The 19681-nt window shown below is 53.1% G+C and overlaps 1 protein-coding gene across 1 annotated transcript; it reads right to left on the reverse strand.

The window, feature by feature from the left end:
* Positions 1-4742: 4742 nt before the first annotated feature.
* On the reverse strand, positions 4743-18190 carry SASH3 (SAM and SH3 domain containing 3). Its single transcript, XM_062183814.1, has 8 exons — positions 18064-18190; positions 10690-10785; positions 10174-10320; positions 8523-8664; positions 7245-7393; positions 6897-7106; positions 6565-6715; positions 4743-6137 (listed from the first exon to the last, which is right to left on the reverse strand). Exons 1-8 carry the CDS (start codon positions 18118-18120, stop codon positions 5947-5949), a joined length of 1143 nt encoding a protein of 380 aa, XP_062039798.1. The 5' UTR covers positions 18121-18190; the 3' UTR covers positions 4743-5946.
* Positions 18191-19681: the final 1491 nt, after the last annotated feature.

The raw sequence follows: 19681 nt of genomic DNA on the forward strand, positions 1-19681 counted from the left end.
ATTGTTATTTTATTCTGAGATATAAAAATAATAGACATTTTTGAAATTAAAATAAAACAGGAGCATAGACTGTGAATACTGTTTTCCCTTCCTCTCACAGTTCCACCTACGCCCCTCACAAGATCACCACTGGTAACCATTTGGCACTGATCTTTCTAGTCTATTCTCTGTATGTTTTCTGTTCCTTAAATAAATACCATATCATCACCCTGTAAATAATGTTTTAGTCTTTGCTTTTCCCCTTGATAAAGCATGAACTTATTTTCCAACAAAAAAATCTGTATGATACATGTATAATTTTAAAATAATAAAATTTTAAGTTCTGCAATGCTGGGATCCCATATGGGCACCGGTTCGAGTCCCGGCTGCTCCACTTCTGATCTAGCTCCCTGCTAGTGGCTTGGGAAGGCAGCAGAGGATGGCCCAAGTCCTTGGGCCCCCACCACCTACGTGAGAGACCTAGTAGAAGCTCCTGGCTCCTGGCTTCTGCCTGGCTCAGCCCTAGCCATTGTGGCCATTTGGGTAGTGAACTAGTGGATGGAACATCTCTCACTCTCTCTCTTTGTCTCTCTCTCTCTGTGTGTCTTTCCCTCTCTATAACTCTGCCTTTAAAATAAGTAAATAAATCTTAAAACAATAAAAAGGAAAATTAGGGGCTGGTGTTGTGGCACAGCAGATTTAAGCTGCCACCTGCAACACTGACATCCTGTATGGGAGCTGTTTCGAGTCCTGGCTGCTACACTTCCTATCCAGCTCCCTGCTAATGCACCTGGGAAAGCAGTGGAAGATGGCCCAGGTGCTTGGGCCCCTGCCACCTATGTCAGTGACCCAGATGGAGTTCCTAGCTTCAGCCTGTCTCTTCGCTGGGCATTGTGGCCATTTGGGGAGTGAACCAGCAGATGGAAGATCTCTCTCTAAATAAATAAATAAATCTTTTAAAGAGTGAAAACTAAAGAATAAAGAAATCATGAGGATTTTTCCCCATGCCACTAATTATTTTTCTACAATATCCTGTTTAATAGCTGAATGGTGGAATATGAACAAACCACAATGTATCTAACTAATGCCCATTTGTGTGCTTTACAATTTTGTATTCTTAGAGCTGTTAAGAATATCTTGGTCTGGCCGGTGCTGCGGCTTACTAGGCTAATCCTCCGCCTGCGGCGCCGGCACCCCAGGTTCTAGTCCTGGTTGGGGCGTCGGATTCTGTCCCAGTTGCTCCTCTTCCAGTCCAGCTCTCTGCTGTGGCCTGGGAATGCAGTGGAGGATGGCCCAAGTGCTTGGGCCCTGCACCCGCATGGGAGACCATGAGGAAGCACCTGGCTCCTGGCTTCGGATCGGCGTGGTGCTCCGGCCGTAGTGGCCATTTGGGGGGTGAACCAATGGCAAAAGGAAGACCTTTCTCTCTGTCTCTCTCTCTCATTGTCTAACTCTGCCTGTCCAAAAAAAAAAAAAAGAATATCTTGGTCTATCTGCCTTGGTGTTCATGTATGGCTCTTTCTTTAGATCAAACCCTAGAATGGGAGTGGCTGGGCCAGAGGGTTAGATTGCTCTCCAAAGTGCCCAGGGTCTTTGGAAGTTTGTTGGAGGAGCCCCCCTTTTGTTTTTAAAGATTTATTTATTTATTTGAAAGAGAGACAGAGACAAAGATCTTCCATCCACTGGTTCACTCCCCAGATGGTCACTGGAAACCAGGAACCAGGAGCTTCTTCCAGGTCTCCAGCATGGATGGCAGGGGCCCAAGCACTTGGGCCATCTTCCACTGCTTTTTCCAGACCATTAGCAGAGAGCTGGATTGGAAGTGGAGCAGACAGGACTGGAACCAGTGCCCATATGGGAGGCTGGTATCGCAGGCAGCAGCTTTACCACAACACTGGCCCTGAAGGAGGCCTCTTGAGAGCAATGTTGTACAGGATTAGGAACATGGGCTCTGAAATCAGGTGCACTCCTTGCTTTGGGACTTCCTGGTCAACTTCTTCATCCTCTCCAAGCCTCAGTGTCCTCTTCTGAATTGGGATGATAATAGGTCTAGTTTCAGAGGGACATGTGAGGATTATATGAGATAATATATGTAAAATGCTTGGTACCTGGCACCCATGTCACTGCTTACTAAAATGGCAGCAAGGAGCAAGTATTTTAGTGCAGTACGTTTGCCTGGGACACCTGCATCCCATATCATGGCGCTTAGTTCAAGTCCCTGCTACTCCCCTTTTGATCCAGCTTCTTGCTAACATCCTGGGATGTAGCAGATGATGACTCAAGTGCTTGGACCTCACCATCTACACAGGAGACTGAAATGGAGTTTGGGACTCCTGGCTTGTCCTGGCCCAGTCCCAGGTATTGTGGGCATTTGGGGAGTGAACCAGTGGACAGAAGATCTCCCTCTCTTTCTGTCACTCTGCCTTTCAAGTAGATGAAAATAAATAAGCATTAAAAATAGCAGGAATGATTCAGTACCCTTGAGGCTTTCAGGGTGTTCGGGCTTGTGGTGCTTTGGCGAGGATAATGCTTGAAGTTTCCTGATGCCCACAGTCACTAAGGGATGAGTGCCGCTGAGACCAAGTCCTGGAAGCAGAGTGGTCTTGTCCTCACTCCTGGGGCAGCTTTAAGTTCCATTTGCCCTCCCTGATGCAGCTAATGCTGGAAGAAAGAGAAAGGGAGCCAGGGGTCTCTGTCTCCATCCCACCTCCCAGAAAGTGATGCATCTTTCGTGGTGCAAGGTGGGGCCCAGGAACGAGTAGCTTTGGAAGAAAGGTCCTGCTGATCCCAGCTCTGCTCCTCTTGGACCTTGGAAGCCCCTCAGGGTGGGCCCTTCATAGGTTGAGGGTCTTTTTTCTTTCTTTCTTTCTTTCTCTCTTTCTTTCTTTCTTTCTCTTTCTTTCTTTCTTTCTCTTTCTTTCTTTCTTTCTTTCTTTCTTTCTTTCTTTCTTTCCTTCCTTCCTTCCTTCCTTCCTTCCTTCCTTCCTTCCTTCCTTCCTTCTTTCTTTCTTTCTCTCTTTCTTAACATTTGTTTATTTATTTGAAAGGTGGAATTACAGAGAGGCAGAGGCAGAGAGAGAGGTCTTTCATCTGCTGGTTCACTCCTGAAATGGCTGCAGTGATGGAGGTGGGCTGATCCAAAGCCAGGAGCCAGTAGCTTCTTCCAGGTCTCCCCTGTGGGTGCAGAGACCCAAGCACTTGGCCCACCTTTCACTGCTTTCCCAGGCCATTGCAGAAAGCTGGATAGAATCTGGGACAGCCGGATCTCAAACCAGTGCCCATATGGGATGCTGGCACTGCAGGCAGCGGCTTTACCCACTATGCCACAGTGCTGGCCCCAAGCAAATTACTTTTTTTTAAATTTTTTATTTCATAAATGTGAATTTACAAAGTGCAACTTTTGTATTGTTGTGGCTCCCCCCCCCCAACCTCCCTCCCTCCCGTGGCCCTCCCCTCTCCCTCTCCCTCTCCCTCTCCCATCCCTCCCTTTATCGAGTTTCATTTTCAATTACCTTCATATACTGAAGATCAACTTAGTATATACTAAGCAAGGATTTCAACAGGCTGCATTCACACAATCGCGCAAGGTATAGGGTATTTTCGCCTAGTAGTGTTTTTAAGTTTCATAGTAAAACACATTAAGGACAGAGATCCTACGTGGGGAGCATGTACCCAGTGACTCCCGTTGTTGATTTAACAACTGGCACTCTTATTTATGACGTCAGCAATCACCCGAGACTCTTGCTATGAGCTGTCTAGGCTATGGAAGCCCCTTGAGTTCACCGACTCTGAACTTGTTTAGTCAAGGCCGTGTCACAGTGGAGGTTCCTTCCTCCCTTCAGAGAAAGGCGCCTCTCTCCTTGATGGCCTGTTCCTTCTGCTGGGGTCTTGTTCACCAGGAACTTTCATTTAGTTTGTTTTTTGCCATCGTGTCATGGCTTTCCATGCCTGTGAGACTCTCATGGGTAGGTTGAGGGTCTTCAAGGCTCATTTCTAGGTGGTTATACGAAGAAGGAAGCAGCTATCAGCTATCCCTCCCATCCGCACTCAGGCCTCAGCAAGGCCAGTAGCCATGAAAACTTGAGTCCTGTTGTGAGCAGGGCTGGTTGATGGGAAGGGCAGAGCCAGTTAGCTGCAGATAGAGCTTTGGGTCTGCAGAGTCCAGGGACATCTCCTGGGAAGGGCAACATGATTTTCATAAAAGCACAATGGAGGGGCCGGTGCCGCGGCTCACTAGGCTAATCCTCTGCCTGCGGCACCAGCACCCCGGGTTCTAGTCCTGGTCGGGGCGCCGGATTCTGTCCCGGTTGCTCCTCTTCCAGTCCAGCTCTCTGCTGTGGCCCGGGAATGCAGTGGAGGATGGCCCAGGTCCTTGGGCCCTGCACCCGCATGGGAGACCAGGAAGAAGCACCTGGCTCCTGGCTTTGGATCGGCGCAGTGTGCCGGCCACAGCGCGCTGGCCATAGCAGCCACTTGGGGGGTGAACCAACGGAAAAAGGAAGACCTTTCTCTCTGTCTCTCTCTCTCTCACTGTCTAACTCTGCCTGTCAAAAAATAAAAATAAAACAAAGCACAATGGAGGCACATTTTTTCTGAGGCCAGCTTTGAAGATTTGCTTGCCCCCCCCCAACCTCCTGCCATTCCTAATGTCCATAAGAAAAATAACGAGACAGTAATTCAATTCTACCTATGTTTATTGCTACCAACTTGTCTTCCTCTACCCATTCATATTTACACCCAAACCCTTCCCCTAAGCAGGCAGTCCTCGATGTAGTGGACACTGTTTGTCCCCAGGCCTGTCGGGCACCAGGACAGGGCTACTCAGGATTCGGGGCACAGACTTGGTACTGGGGCAGAGCCCCCCCCCCCCACTACCAACAGATCTCCTCTTTCCCTTCTGGGGCTCAAGGTTGCTCCAAAAATCTTTCACAAAGCCAAGTTGGGGTAGTTGGCTCCCCAGCGTCAAGCTTAGTGCTTTCTTTGTTGGTAAGGAGCCCTACAAGCGGCCAAGGCTGCATCTAGATCTGCATGTGGTTCTCGAGAGAGAGCTCTATCCCCGGAAGCCTGACCGGACCACCTGCCGTCAGCCTTGCAGGAAGTCTCCTCCGAGGGCCCGAGAATGGAAGGGGAGGGCATGGATTGTATGAGATCTGAGCATTATTTAGAGCTGGGGAAGTCATAGCTTGGCCTGAGTTATGTGGGAAGAGATGAAATGGATGACCAGGTGGGGCCGGTTCACTTGAAAGTCTGAGCCACTCTGGTCCCCTCAATAGACTCCACTGGTGTCCCGGGCCTCAAGCAACAGGAGAGCAGATATTTAATGTCATGGAATGTCAGAGCTGGCAAGGCCCTCAGTGGCTATCTGTTCTAACCCCAACCAGCCCTAAGCCAGAGGTGGCGAGGCATTTGGCTCAAGTCTCATAATGATTCAGTGGCCAAACCACTGAGAAAGTTAAGGAGAAGGAAAGTGGAAATGGCACACATGTCTTTCTTCCAGCCTTACTTAGGGCAATCAGGATTTGCCCAAGGTCATTTAGGGTCCTTTTCAATGGCCGGCTTCCCTAGGGTTTCGAGACTAACCTGAAACACTGACTTGGCCCCCTTCTCAGGAGCAATGCAACAGGAAGAGGCAGTGTGGGGGTGAGGAGGCTTTGGGAGTTGCTGGGGGACATGGGCAGGTTCCCTCGGTGCCCTGCTTGGTGTGGCCATGGCCTGCTAGGAGGGGCTGTGCTGTCAGTTGCTGGTGGAGAGAGGGATTTGGCCAGGTTGGATGTACCCTTAGGTGGCCTCTCACCTACTTCACCCACGCCTGGAGGGTCCCAGGTGGGCCTCTGCAACCCTGAGCACTTCTGGGGATATGGAGTCAGGCCTGACATCAGTCCTCTGGGCCTGGGCCGCTGTGGAGGCCAGGCCCATCCCCACGGCCTTTGCAGCTCGGGCCCAGCCTCAGCCTGTGCCACCCCCACCTCAAGGTGCCCCGGCCAGGGAGAGGCTGTGCAGCTGCTCCTCCGTGCCTGCCAGGTCCACCTCATCACGTCCACTCTCTGAGCCTTCAAAGCAGCCGGAGTCACGCGGGATGTCCACCTTGGGCTCCGACACTGTGTGTGCCACTGGCTCCTGGCTGCTCTCGGCACCCTCTTCTGCTTCCTCGCTGCCAGCTGCAAGGGGTGAGGGAGGGAGACAGAACACGGGAAGCTTGGTCCTTAGATGATGGTGTCAGAAGGCCCAGGGGACACACCACCATCGCTGCCCCTTTTGTCACCACGTGCAGCCTAGAAGCCAGGGTCACCGGCAGTAGGAGGAGTCGCCCAGGCCAGCTCTGCCACACAAGGGTTCAGACTTCCTCAGCGCTAAGCTGGGGCTGGGCTGGAGCCTTACCTTCTCTGTCTCTGTCTCCCTGCTGATCCAAAAGAGAGCTGGGCCCCATCATCCTTACCAGCCTCTCCCCCACCAAAGACTCCAGTTCCATCGGAGAAGATGGGCCCCAGGGCTGAGTGTGGCCAGGGGGCAGGGCCGAGACAAAGCTTCCCTTCCCTGGAGTGGCAGCGGACACATGGCCAGCACCCTGCTCCCGAAGCCACTCACTGTCATAGTCCAGCAGGAGCTCGGCAGCTGTGAGCAGCTTGGCCCTGTGCTGCGGGTCCGTGATGTTGAGCTCGTTGAGGTGCGTTTCCCGCAGCTCCTTGAAGTCCTCCAGCGTCTGGTAGCCATTGAGCAGCAGAGTGGACGTGTGCTCCTGTGGGCAGAGGCAGGCCCTTGGCTCCGGTGCTGACCAGCCACCCTGCCTAGGACCTTCCCCACTAGTCCCCCCCCCCAACACACGCACACACACACACACACACGGCTGTCATCTCCTGGTCCCTGTGCCTCCCAAGCTGCTGAATCTACTAGATGCAGGTGCAGGTCCAGGCTCCAACCTCTAGGCCGATGCGCTCCAGCAGCTCATGCAGAGTCTTGGGCTTGGGCCTCTTGCCCTTGCTCTGTCGGCGGCTTGGACGGGCTGGCCCCACAGCCTCCTCAGGCAGCACATCCACGTAGATGAATTTGAACGAGCCCAGCTTGCCATTGAGCAGGCCCAGCCACGTGCCCACCGGCGGCTTCTCGATAATCTGGATCACATCTCCTTTCTGTGGGCGGAGAGGAGAGGACAGCAGGGGAGAGAAGAGGGGTGGCCTCCCGGCCCCCACTGACACTGGCCTACCCCTGCTCCATCCAGCCTCCTCTGTGGCCACAGCCTGCCAGAGGGGCCCGGATGCTGGCCTTACCTGAAGTTTCAGTGAGTCGTGGTCATAGGGGCTGGGAGTGAAGTCGGTGTGGACTCGTGCCCGGCCACAGAAGGGCCCTGTGTATGGGGGGGCAGGTGCTTCCTCCCCGAAGCTGCCGGAGCCTGGGCTGGGGCTGCAGAGCTCACTGCCTGCAGGAGATGAGGCAGGGACAAGGCTCACGTTTGTCCCAGGACAGCGGGGGTTGCCAGGGCGGGGTCAGCCTAGAAACCCCCCAGGGTACACACTGGAGAAGAAAGCTGGGCTCTGGCAAGCCTTACACTGACCCATCCCCTGTGGGGCATCAGGCATGAAAGGAGTTGAGAACAGGAGGAGAAAGAGCTCACGGACTAAAGAATGGGCAAACTGGGAGGGCCTCTGGAGACCAACTGGCCAGCATCCCAATGAACACATGAAGGCCTCTGAGGCCGGACGGGCCAAGTGACCTGCCCAAAGCCTCTCATCTTGAACTTGGCAGCACTGGCTCCGCTGGACTCCAGGTCTCCCAAGTCCAGTGCTCCTTCCACCCAGGAAGCCACAGCTTACAGGAATGTATGTATGACTTCTACTTAATAAGATTCAGTCTGGTCACAATGCTCGCTGCAGCCTTGGGTGGGCTCCCTCTTCCCAGGAAGGGCAGGATGATGGGCATTTTAAATGCGTGTGTATGTTTGGGGGAGGGGTGCCGAGAGCTGTCTGTGCAGCCAAAGAAAGAGCAGGAAATGGGCTTGAGGGCCAAGAAAGGCCCTTCCTCCAGGCAGGGAACTTCTTGTCCAGCCCCAGGACTTATACAAGATGCCAAATGGGGCTGTGGGCCCAAAGGATCATGGGCTAGCACCCAAGAGGCGGATTCTTCACAGCTGAAGACCTTATTTGCCCACCCCAGGCTGGAGGCCCAGGGAGCTTAACCTCTAGATCTCCTGGGAAAGATGGGACAGGAGGGTCCAAAAAGGGCAATGATGCTCACCCTATGGCCTTAGGCCCCTCCAGGGCCTGGGGGTAGCAGCTGGAAATTCCTCTAGGACAGAGCTGAGTACAAGAGCTGGTCGCTTTGGGCAAGTCACTTCATCTCCCTGAGACTCAGTTTCCACGTTAATAATGGGGGAATCTTAGTACCAGCCCCATGAGGTGGTGGTGAAGTGGGCAGGGGAGGTTCCCAGCAGGTCAGCAGTAAGCATTCAAGGTCTCGTATCCCCCTCCCCGACAGCCCACTGCACAGCTCTAACCCAGGCCTCGCCTCCAGATCGGGCGGGCGTTTGTTCGCCCACCTCCCCTACTCACTTGTCGATGCCTGGCGGCTCAGCGCTGGGAGTTCACGCTCCTCCTGCTCAGAAAAGGCCAACGCCATCTTCTCAGGGCCAGGGCTGTCCAGGCTGCAGTCTGGAGAAGTCGGGGAGACTGAGCCCTCCTCCAGCGTGTCGCCCTGCACAGAGGGGAGGCAGGAAGCCCTGAGCAGCCTTGCTCGGGTGCACACGGGGCAGGCCCGAGTGCAGAGGAACCGGGCCTGGGCTTGGTGAAGCGCTGAGGCCTGCTCACACCCCAGCTCTGTCAAATAGTCTCCATGACTCTCTGAGTCCTTGACTCCTCATTACAAAGTGAGGCTTAACCAGGGGCCAGGCGAGTGTGCTTTGTCACAACTTCCAGTGCCGATGGACACACACAGAAGGCCACGGTGGCAGAGCTTGGACTCAGGATCACTGCCTGGGCACGGTCAGGCAGGCGATGGCCCTGGAGAGGACACTGCTTCTGGCTGTGCTCCTTTGTGCCACTTCCTCACATCCTCACAGTGACACTTGGGGGTAAGCAGTATGGTGGCCTCACTGGACGATGAGTTGTGAGAAGAGACAGCTAAGCTCTCTCCACCATACAGAGATACAATTGATACACACACAACCTCGACAGCATAGATAAAAGGGTCAGACGGGAGTGCAGGAGTTAGGGAGTGATGTGTTTTGGGGACTTAGCGTATCCCTTGGTTTTCTAATAGAAGTTAGTTAATTTAAATGTGTATAGTTCAATTTTTAATATTGGTTGTTATTTAATGACTGGCTCACAAGAGCTTTGGATAGTTTGAGCTACTGCTCTCAGGAGTTGGCCTGGGATAGCACAAGCTCACTCCAGCACACGGCTGCCTTGGGACCTGCTATAAGAGCCACAGGTGCACCAGAGCCACTGTGTGCCTGAAGCCACTTGGGCTGTGCCTCCCCACAGCTCTCTGTGCCTCCCCACAGCTCTCTGTGCCACCTTTCTCCATGGTTTGAAGCCAGTCTTCTTGGTTCCCTCTACAGATGGTCCCCAGCTTCCTATGGTTCAAATTATGATTTTTCAACTTGATGATGGTGTGAAAGCCATATGCATTCAGTAGACACCGTACTTGCAATTTTGGATCTGGCTCTTTTCCTGGGCTAAGTGCTACGCAGCGCGATCCTCTCCTGTGATGCTGGGCAGTGATGGTGAGCGCAGCTCCTTGCGAGCCCTGAGACCATGACCATGACAGGGAACCCCTGCAACTGTGCAGAGCACTGTGCGGCTCAGCTAGGACATCTCCTAAGATAGGTATCTTCCTTACATTTTCACTTGTGATGGGTTTCTTGAGGGCTTAACCACACCATAAGTCAGGGAGCACTTGCATTTTCCTGAGTCCTCTTTGAATCAGTCTTTGCTCCCAGCATAGCTCTACAGAGATGGGTTTGCCTCAAGTGATCTCACATCCCTTGCCGTGCGCCCCCCTCACCGCGCCCAGATGTCATTTCTCAAACCTCACCTCCTTCCCAGTTGGCTTCCTGACCCTCTGGACTGTGCCTGCTTGCCCTATCCACAGATGACAGTGGGCTCCCCCACTTCATATACCATACCCCGTGTGTGTCAAAGGAGGCCCAGGCCCTGCCAGAGCTGCGCCCCTGGTGCCCAGCCTTGGCCCCCTAAGATTTACCATCTCCTCCGACAGGGCCTTCACCATCATCTTGCCCATCTTTCTGTTCATGGTTCGGGAAATCACTGCCCTCCATTTCTTGCCCAGCTTTTTGCTGCTCTTCCCAGCATCCTCTGGGATGGGAACAGCTGAGTCATCTTCTGGGATCTGTGACAACAGAAGAGGAGGTTCAGGGACCCTGGAGATCTTGCTGGGTCCAGGGCTTGGGGTACAAGAGGTCTTGGCTGATGGCAGAGGCCGGAGGGAGTGGAATTGAGAGACTTCCATTCCTTACCCCTTTTAGCTTCAATCCTGTCCTCATCCCTATTAATTTGTAATGAATTTTCTATTTAACTGGTAATGGAAAAGAATGCAGGGGAATGCTTGGTGCCCAGAACTTTGTTGGGTGAGAGACGTGGGCCTCCTGTGTTCAAGGGGCTTTGCCTTAGTAATGCTAAAATCTCAGCTTCTCTCCACTCCCCACTCCTTCACCCAGGGCCTGCAGCCAGACCCCCCCCCCAAGGCAATGAAACTCACGTTATCATCTAAATTAAATTCCTTCTCGCTCACCACGGGGGAGCTGGGTTTGGATTTGGCAAAATCTTTGAAGCTGCTGGAGCGCTGAAGAGAGAGCTGGAAGAAGCAGAGGTGTTGTAGTCAGTGGTGCTAAAAATGTCTGCCTGGGACCGCCCACACATAGCCCCATCCCTACACACACACACACACACACACACTCCAGGGCTGGGCAGAGCTACATGTGTCCCAAGGACCCGCGGTGAATGAAGCCAAGTGTCATGATGTCCTTGGAGCTGTCTGGCTTCATCCTGTGCTTTACCCTAACCCTGGACACAGACCAAGCTCCTGTCCCCAGGAACTTCAGATCTTGGTCAGTCCTTACACTAAGCCCAAATTTCCACCAGGACCTGAAGTTTGCTTCCCAGAATCCTGGACTGAAAGACTGAGTCCGAGTAAACGTATGTATCTACCACTAGGGACACCCCTCAGCACATAAAGCAAATATGTTACTTCATTGACAGCACACTTCTCCCAAAACCAGTGGCTCTGGCCTCCATGCCTTGGGTCTCCTCTGAGCATGCTGTCTGATCACAATGTTAGATTGGAGTTTCCGGTCTGATGAACTCTATCCCAAGAAGAACAAGGCAGCCTGCAAGAAGCCAGTGAGACCTGGAACTGCACTTCCTCAAAAACCGCAACGGAGGCTCATTCACGGGCCGTACCCACAGATTTGGGACACAGAGCTTAGGGCTAATTTGGTTAAAGAGAGATGCCATTTTGTCTTGATTCATCTCAGCTTTTCACCTTAGCCACTAATATAACACTAGCCACCACTGTGATGAGCTGGCATCTGTTGACATTTACCGGTGCAGTGTTTGAACTTTTAATCAAACACCTATTTTTTCTTTTGATGAGGAATAAATACTGTATTCTTAATTAAGACAAATAACTAACAAATTATGGTGTAAGAATATCAAATGTACTGCAAATTTTTCCCCAAAGTTTTGTGCATTAAAGATTAATTATGGTAAAAGTGGAGTTCAAAAATGATGTGATATAATTGTGTTACTACTTACGTCATAATTATTCTCAATGACAATATGATGAATCCATAGTTTACTACTTGTGTAGATTGGACTGTTTTCCAAATGAGCTTTCATAACTTTGTATGCATGCATAGGCCAAGATAGTGGCCAGAAACCAGGGCAAAGCAGGTAAGAGGTGCAGACCCTAGACACAAGACGTTGGGGCTGAGGCTGTAGCACCATCAACAGTCAAGACCAGAAGATACACACAGGAACTGGGTCTCACAGATGGCCAGACAGATAGAGTGGGATAGACTGTAGACACTCAAGATAAGGGCTTCAGGAACCAAAGCCCCAAACACACACAAAGCTGCAGGTTTCACATCCTCTTTCCTACTAAATGGTGTGTGTATGTGTGCGTGTGTCCAGAGACAACCCCTCAGCACCTTCCCCCCAACACATGCACAATTGGTCCCAGGTCCAACTGCTGTGCAGCCATTCAGCACATTTGGTGGGTCTTGACCAACAAGAAGCCAGTGATTGGAGATCAGCGGCCACATATACCTAGAGGGCACAGCAAGGTGGTTGGGCAGAAACCAGGCCAGCAATCGGGTCAAGCACAATACTAACATCATCAGGGCCTCCTGAGTGGGCCGCCTGCAGCCTGAGTCAGAAAGCTTCTTCCGTGCTGCACTGGAGGTTGGAAAAGGGGACCACGGGGGTGGGGTGCGGAGAGGGGAAAGCATGACCATGGGGTGATCACTGTGGTTCCCATGCATCCATCTCTCCCATCCTCTTCCCTTCCCACTGTTCTTTCCTCTTCTTCTCCCTTTCTTGCTCCTTCTCTCCTCCACCTTCCATTCGCTTCCTCCTCTTGTATGGTAGGATGCAGCTGCCTGGATAACTTCCTCCTCTTATTGCATGGAAAAGAGGGAACAGAGAGAGGGTGGGCACCGGGCTGGCCTGAGCCCAAGGAGGGCAGGCTGAACTGCTATTTATAGGCCCACAGAGCCTATTGTGGCCTTCCGTCCGCCAACCCTCAGCCTGAGCTGAGGACAAGGAGGCTGAGCGTCGCCCCTGAAGCCCCAGGGACTGGTGAGGCTGGAAAGAGAGCAGGAGGGCCAGCGTGGGGCCGGAAGTAGGCTTTGTTGGGGAAGAGTGAACTCGCCGCTTGGCGGCCCTGTAATCGCAGTCCTTTCCCAAGGCCCTTTCCTGTCATTAATCTGTAGGCTAGGGGCTGGGAGGAGGGAACTTTGGCTCCCAGGCTCTTGTGTGAGGGTTCCTGTGTCCCAGCTTTAGCCCAAAGCAGGTGAAGACAATGGAGAGAGTCATGGAGGTGGTGCTGGGGCGTGCGCCCAGCCAGCTGCTCCTTACTCCAGGGAGATGGAAAGGACCTAACCTAACACAGTTCTTTGCCTTATCCGACCTCAGGGGCAGCCCCAAATATCCTGACTGCCTTTCGGTGACCTTGGGGTGACCTCAACCCAGGGATGAGTTGAATTCCTTGAACCTGTTTGGGTTTTCCGCCTGGCCCCCCCCCTTTGGGGTGAGGATTCCTGGGAGTCTTGCGTGCCAGGTGAAGTCGTACCATACACAACTGGCCCCCTTTTCATGTCTAAGGGGGAGCAGGTGGGTCTCTTGGCAAGAGCTAACTTCTGGCATCAGACATTGCTGAGTTCAAGTCTGGGATGTGTGCCCTCAGGTGACTTTCCTAACCTCTCTGACCCTCAGTCTCTGTGCTTGGTGTCAGATGGCATGGTTTCATAGCTTTTTTTCTGCCACTGACTGCTGTGTAATGCTGGACAAGTTAACTTCTCCAGGCTTCTGCGTTCTCAACAGTAAAATGAAGACAGTAGCACCTGCCCCATAGGGTTGTTGTGAGGGTGAAATGAGTGACACAGTCAGTTCTTAGACATTGTAATCCCATAGTGAGTGTCCATTTATACAGAGCTCCTCCTGTGACCCAACTCCAGACTCTTACTCTGGGCATTTCCCCACTGGAATATTCCACCCTTCTCCCCTCCTTCAAATTCCAGTTTCACTAGAAATAACCCAAATGCCCAGCAAGCATAGAGTGGATAATGGAATTGTTGTAGAGCCAGAGAATAGCACCACTCTCCCCAACTCGATGGATGAGTCTCACGTCCATAATGTTGAACAAAACGGGCCAGCACTAAACAGCATCTACAGTATGGTTCTACCTATACAAACTTCTGAACCCATCTAGGCTGTTGGAAATCAGGAAATGGTGGTAACCTTTGGGGAAAGGGAGACATGCAGTGACTGGCTGGGCCATGAGGGAAACTTCTGGATCTGCTCTAATTCTTGATCTGGGCGCTGCCTACGTGGAAATGCTCATTGCACAACACACATGGAGCAGTGCACTTATGACCCATGCACTCCTCTGTGTGGATATTACACTTCAATATACAGGTTTTCTGACTCCACTGTAGAAGGCAGTGTGCAGGCATCATCTCCCCCAGACCACTCCCCCCACCTACAGCCTTGCACTACCCCAGTCAGCATTCTCTTCCCCACTTCCTGAGCAACCGTGGCTTTCTGTGGGTGCCTCTCAGATTCCCTGTCAGTTCTTTCAGTGGACCAGTCACACGTGGAGTGCCCTCTGAACTCCAGGCCCCAGCTCCTATGTATGTGTGAAACCAGCCAAAGGGCTTAAACACCTCCCCATTGCCCGATACCTGCTAAGCACTTCACGTGTTCCAGCTCACTCAGCCCCACTACAGTCCTGTGTCACATCTGTGGCTCTAGAAACCCGTGCCTGTTGCCCAGCCACGATGAGCTCATGCAGTCCTCCCCTCCTGCTAAGGATTGAAGTGAATGGCCTGCAGTGTGGACTGCTGGTGGGGTTTGAACAGAGCTACCAGGGGAGCAGGTGGGTGTCAGGAGGAAGAAGGGTTCAGGAGGCTTCGTGGAGGAGCACGTTTGAGCTGGGCCAGATAGAAGAGGCAAGATTTCTCTAGATGGAGCTGTGAAGAACTGAGTGAGGAGATGGTGTGGTGGGTATACCAGTGGATGTGATGGGCAGTCGAGCAGAAAGGGCCTTTGCCTGCCAGACCAAGGAATTTGGCTGTTATCCTGTGGGCAGTAGGGGACCTGCAGGCTGAGCATCCTTTATCTGAAATGCTTGAAACCGGAAGTGTTTCAGATTTCGGATTTTTATTGAATACCTGCCTATACGTAATGAGGTATCCTGTGGATGGGACCCTATTCCAAACATTCATTTACATTTCATGTACATCTTAGACACATGGCTTGTAGGTAATTTGATTTAATATTTGCAGTGCACCTGTGTTTTGACTGCTCCCCATCACCTGGGGTCAGGTGTGGAATTTTCCACTCACCACACCATGTCAGCACTCAGCTTTGCATGTGGGAGCATTTCACATGTCGGGTGGTGAGATTAGGGATGTTCAGCCTGAGAAGACAATGCGCACGCTGGTGGGGTTGTCATGCTGCTAGAGGTGTGTGGTAGAAAGGGAGCCATGAAGGCAGCAGTGCGCCAGCATCAGAGCAGGAAGAGGCTGGAGAGAGGGAGCAACTGAGCACTTAGAAAGGAGCCACGATTCCTGTCCCTTTCCCCTGATGGTAGGTCTAGAGATGGTAGAAAGTGGGGGCCCGGCAGGGTGGGACCGGCCGTAGGGGAGGCAAGTCCAGGACAAGGCCTTTTCTACTTCCTGCACCCCAGATTAAAGGGAACGCAGAAGAAGAGCTTGAGGAGGTGAAGGTCCCAAAGGGAAGCTAAAGGATCCATCGTCAGACCCCGCCAATCCTCCATACTCCACAGTAGGTGCTACGCGCTGTCCCACCACACTGGAGGGCCTGCTCCCTCCTTGCACATAGCTGGGCCTGCCCTGCGGAGCCCACCTGCTGGTGTGTTGAATCTTTTATGCCCGTCAGACTTTTCTAACTCTTTTGAGATCAGCAGGGGACAAGAGAGGGGAGAGGGAAGGGGCTAAGACTCTGGAGGGGAGAGGGAAGGGGCTAAGACTCTGGAGTCAGACAAATTTTACCTTAGATCACTGCTCTGCAGCTCACGAGCGGTGTGGCCTATGGCAAGTCACTTCACTGCTCTGAGCCTCCAGTGCAGATTAGCGATCATTGCACCATTGGCTCCTCCCTCCGCAGGGTGCTCAGCGCAGTGAGAGATGGATAAAGTGAACCACACAGGGCTTGGTACCTGATGAGCCCTCACTTGGTGGTGGCTCTTGGTGCTACGAAGTCCTGGTTTCTCTGCTTCAGGGCAGGGACCAGGGCTCACCTTCTCCCCACTGTGTTCCACAGCCTGGTTCGTGCCTACAGCACGCCCACCCTCACGGTCACGGGCACACATGTGGCAGAGGACTCACACGGCCATTGCCGTACCACCTCCTGAGGCTGGCCTGCTTTTCAGAGATGAGCATGCTGAGGCCCAAAGGAAGTTAACGAACTGTCCACGGTCCTCTATCTAAAACATGCCCGATTCCAACTCTGATTTCTGGGCCCCTGCCTGGCACACTCTCTAGCCAGCAGGCCTGGGAGGAGGAGCAGAGGCAGGAGAGAGGGATCTCTCTGGATTCTGTGTTTTCCTCTCTGTTACGTCACTTCCGCCTCGGAGAGAGGGGAGGGCTCTTTCTTGCCCAAGGCCAGGCAAGCAGTGCTGCAGCCAGGCCACTGCCTCCGAGCCTGCGAGCCTGCGGAAGATGCTGTCTCTACCTCCTGCTGGCTTGGCTCTTCCGAGGGCAATCCCACAGTCTGGGGCTTGAAGAGAGCACGTGGAGGCAAGCTCATCATGTCTCTGGAGGCTGGGTAGTGTCTGGCAGGGGTGGGGAGGAGAAGGGGTTGCCGGGACCACCCTCTGCTAAAGGCCACGGGCCTCGGTGTGCCGCACGGGCCTTGCTTGTCCTGGGAGAGATCTGGGGGAAGTCCCAGAGGTCCAGCTGCCAAACACCGAGTCTGGATCATTGAAGCTGGGCAAGAAGGTTTCTGGCTTGTTTGTGCTGCCAGGCCCCTCTGGCTTAGGTGGCACAGGGTCCTGGTGTCAACATGTCAGCTCTGTCTCAGCCTTTGTCCTCCAGCTCAGCTCCCCTGTGGTTTGAGGCCTAGCCGTGTCTACAGAGCAGCCTCTGCTTCCCACCCCCACCAGTCGGAGAGAGCAAGGGGAAGTGGCTCAGAGGAGTGGCAGCCAATGGCAGGCCTGCTGAGCCTAGCACCCTGCAGGGTTTTGATGGAGGTGACAGAGCCCATGTGAAGATTCATGAACACCCCTCCCTCCCCCGCCCACCACCACTGCAACCTTAGAGAAGCAGCAGGGGTGAGGAGAATACAGCCGGAAGTGGCAGCCACCCCAGGACCCGAGAGATGGGGCAGGATGCACACCCCAGCGCCCTGAGCTCAGTCTCTCAGCCTCTGCCTGGGAACTGCTCCCCTGAAAGGGGGCTCCCCAACAAGGCACCTGGGCTGACCTCCAGGGCAAACTGGCAGGGCACCCTAGGGACCTGCAGGCCCCAGAATCCTACCGGATATGCAGGATATATCTGCTGATGGCCTGGGCGAATTGAGCCCGGAAATTGTCAACCCAATCAGAGAAACCTAGATTCGGCAGAGCCTTTAAAGAATCTTCTAGTGCAGCCTCTGACCCAGAAGATGAACAATTCAGCCATCTACGACAGCTACTTCTCTTCCTTTTAAAATCTGCCCCCCAATCCAGCTGAATTGGCCCCCTCACCCCCCAGCCCTCACATCCGCCAACTTCATGTCTCATTTCTCACAAACAGTGCATCCCTGCCGAGGAAGAACATGTATGCCTGCCACCTTCTGCCACAGTGTTGAAGGCCTTCGTTCTGGGTCTGCCCCATCTCCAGTGGACCTGGGGCTGCAACAGAACCGAGCCCAGTGAGCAGGGTCAGGGCTCTGGTCAAAGGGTGGGGACCCTGGGAGCATCCATCTCAGCTCCTATTGTGCAGCCCATTGAGGCTTGTGAGTAAGATGGCTCCTCAGAGGCCCCACCTGGGCAGAAGGAGTGATAGGAGCGGCGTCGGGGAGAGAGAGAGAGAGGAGAGAGCGAGCGAGTGAGCTAAGTATAGTTTTAGGATGCAACTTGAGCATGGTATTTTGCAATTCTCGAATTCTAGTCTAGGATTCTGGGCCCTCCCTGAGGTCTTAATTCCATCATTTTAGGGTTCAATTCTAGAATTTTAAAAGTCTCTTTTGTACTTGTGTTCGTCTCGTAGCTTTTGGAGCTCTGTCCTGTTGCCCACCTCTAGACCCCGCAAGAACCTGTGGCTCTCCCCACTTCTATGGGTCTTGGAGGGGAGGAGTTGAGAGAGCAGAGGCGAGAAGGAAGAGACAAGTTCTTAAAGATGCTCCCCACCTTTTTCTTCTGAGTGGGCTCCTTCTCGCTGGCATTGGAGGGCTTGCGACGCAACATGGTCCTCCACCCTGGTGAGACTCCGTCCCTGCTCGCCTAGGCGACGAGATGCAGAGGCCTCCTGCTCAGCCTCGCCAGCACTGTCCGGGGGGCACGGCATGGACCGAGCCTCCGGCTGCCACTCTGACTGCTGCACTTGGCAGCTTGAGGCGCGGGCAATGGACAGCCGGTGGCGGCAACATACGAGAAGCCTTGCCACGTGACCTGCTGTTACAGCAATCGCAGCCCCTGCCGGCCCGAGGGAGGAAGGAAGTCCCAGCTTCAGTCTCCAGAGATTCTGATGCAGTCGGCTCTTGGGTTGAACAATCAGAGAAAAGTCCCCATCCTGTTATCTCGTGTCAATCATCACCGGGCCTTCTGATTCCTCTCCCTAGAGATGGCCAATCAATTTGACACCATATGGCCTACTCCAGCCTTTTATCTCACTGCCCAGAATCCAGAAACCAGAAGTTGGGCTATTTTTCTGCCTGCTGGTCTAATGCTCATGGTCAACTTGTATCTATCTCCAAGGTCATCCTTGCCATCACTACCACAACCATGACCCCTACGGCTACTACTACTGCTACCAACACTCCTATCGTTAGCCATCACTGTACAGCACACTTAGAGCTGCAATCATTAGAGAAACCACCTCTTCAGCTAGAACCCCTCAGCCATCCCCTGTACAGTCATCACCATGGCTGATAGCACCCTTCCAGCCATCATCCTTAGAGACACTACAATCCGTGACGTCCCCATGACACTGTCACGCTTACAGGCATCACCCCTCCGGCCACGAGTCCTGTAACCATCCCCACCACCATCAGTACACCTACAGCCTTCATTACGAGAGCAACCACCTCTATAGCCAAAACCCCTCAACCATGTGCCTTTGTCTTACCACCACCACCACCATCACCCACACAGCCATCACCCTCACAGCTGTCTGTGACAGCTGCTTCTCCTCCTGGCCTTAGAGATGCCATCACTACATACACTCATCCACTGCTGCTCTCACCCTTACAGTCATCACTCCCACAGCCATCACGTGCCGTTGTCACCCTACAGGGATCATCCCTGCTGCCACCAACACATCTACAGCTGCCATCGTTAGAGCAGCCATTCACACAGTCAATGCCGCTCAACCCTCGTGAGTGTATTTGTCACTACCACTGCTGAAAAGTGTTTGTAGGAATCCCTACCACCAGCAAATGCTCGGTTCAACAGGCATTTATGAATGTCTATGTGGCATGTTCTCTTTGTGGATTGTCTGTGATACATATATTTTTAAATTTATTTGACAGGTAGAGTTATAGACAGTGAAAGAGAGAGAGAGACAGAGAGAAAGGTCTTCCTTTTCCGTTGGTTCACCCCCCAAATGGCTACCACGGCCGGCACACCGCGCTGATCCAAAGCCAGGAGCCAGGTGCTTCCTCTTGGTCTCCCATGCGGGTGCAGGGCTCAAGCACATGGGCCATCCTCTACTACCTTCTCCAGGCCACAGCAGAGAGCTGGACTGGAAGAGGAGCAACCGGGACTAGAACCTGGCGCCCATATGGGATGCTGGCACTGCGGGCAGAGG

This window comes from Lepus europaeus, chromosome X (assembly GCF_033115175.1).
Source record: "Lepus europaeus isolate LE1 chromosome X, mLepTim1.pri, whole genome shotgun sequence".
In the NCBI taxonomy this organism is placed as follows: domain Eukaryota; kingdom Metazoa; phylum Chordata; class Mammalia; order Lagomorpha; family Leporidae; genus Lepus; species Lepus europaeus.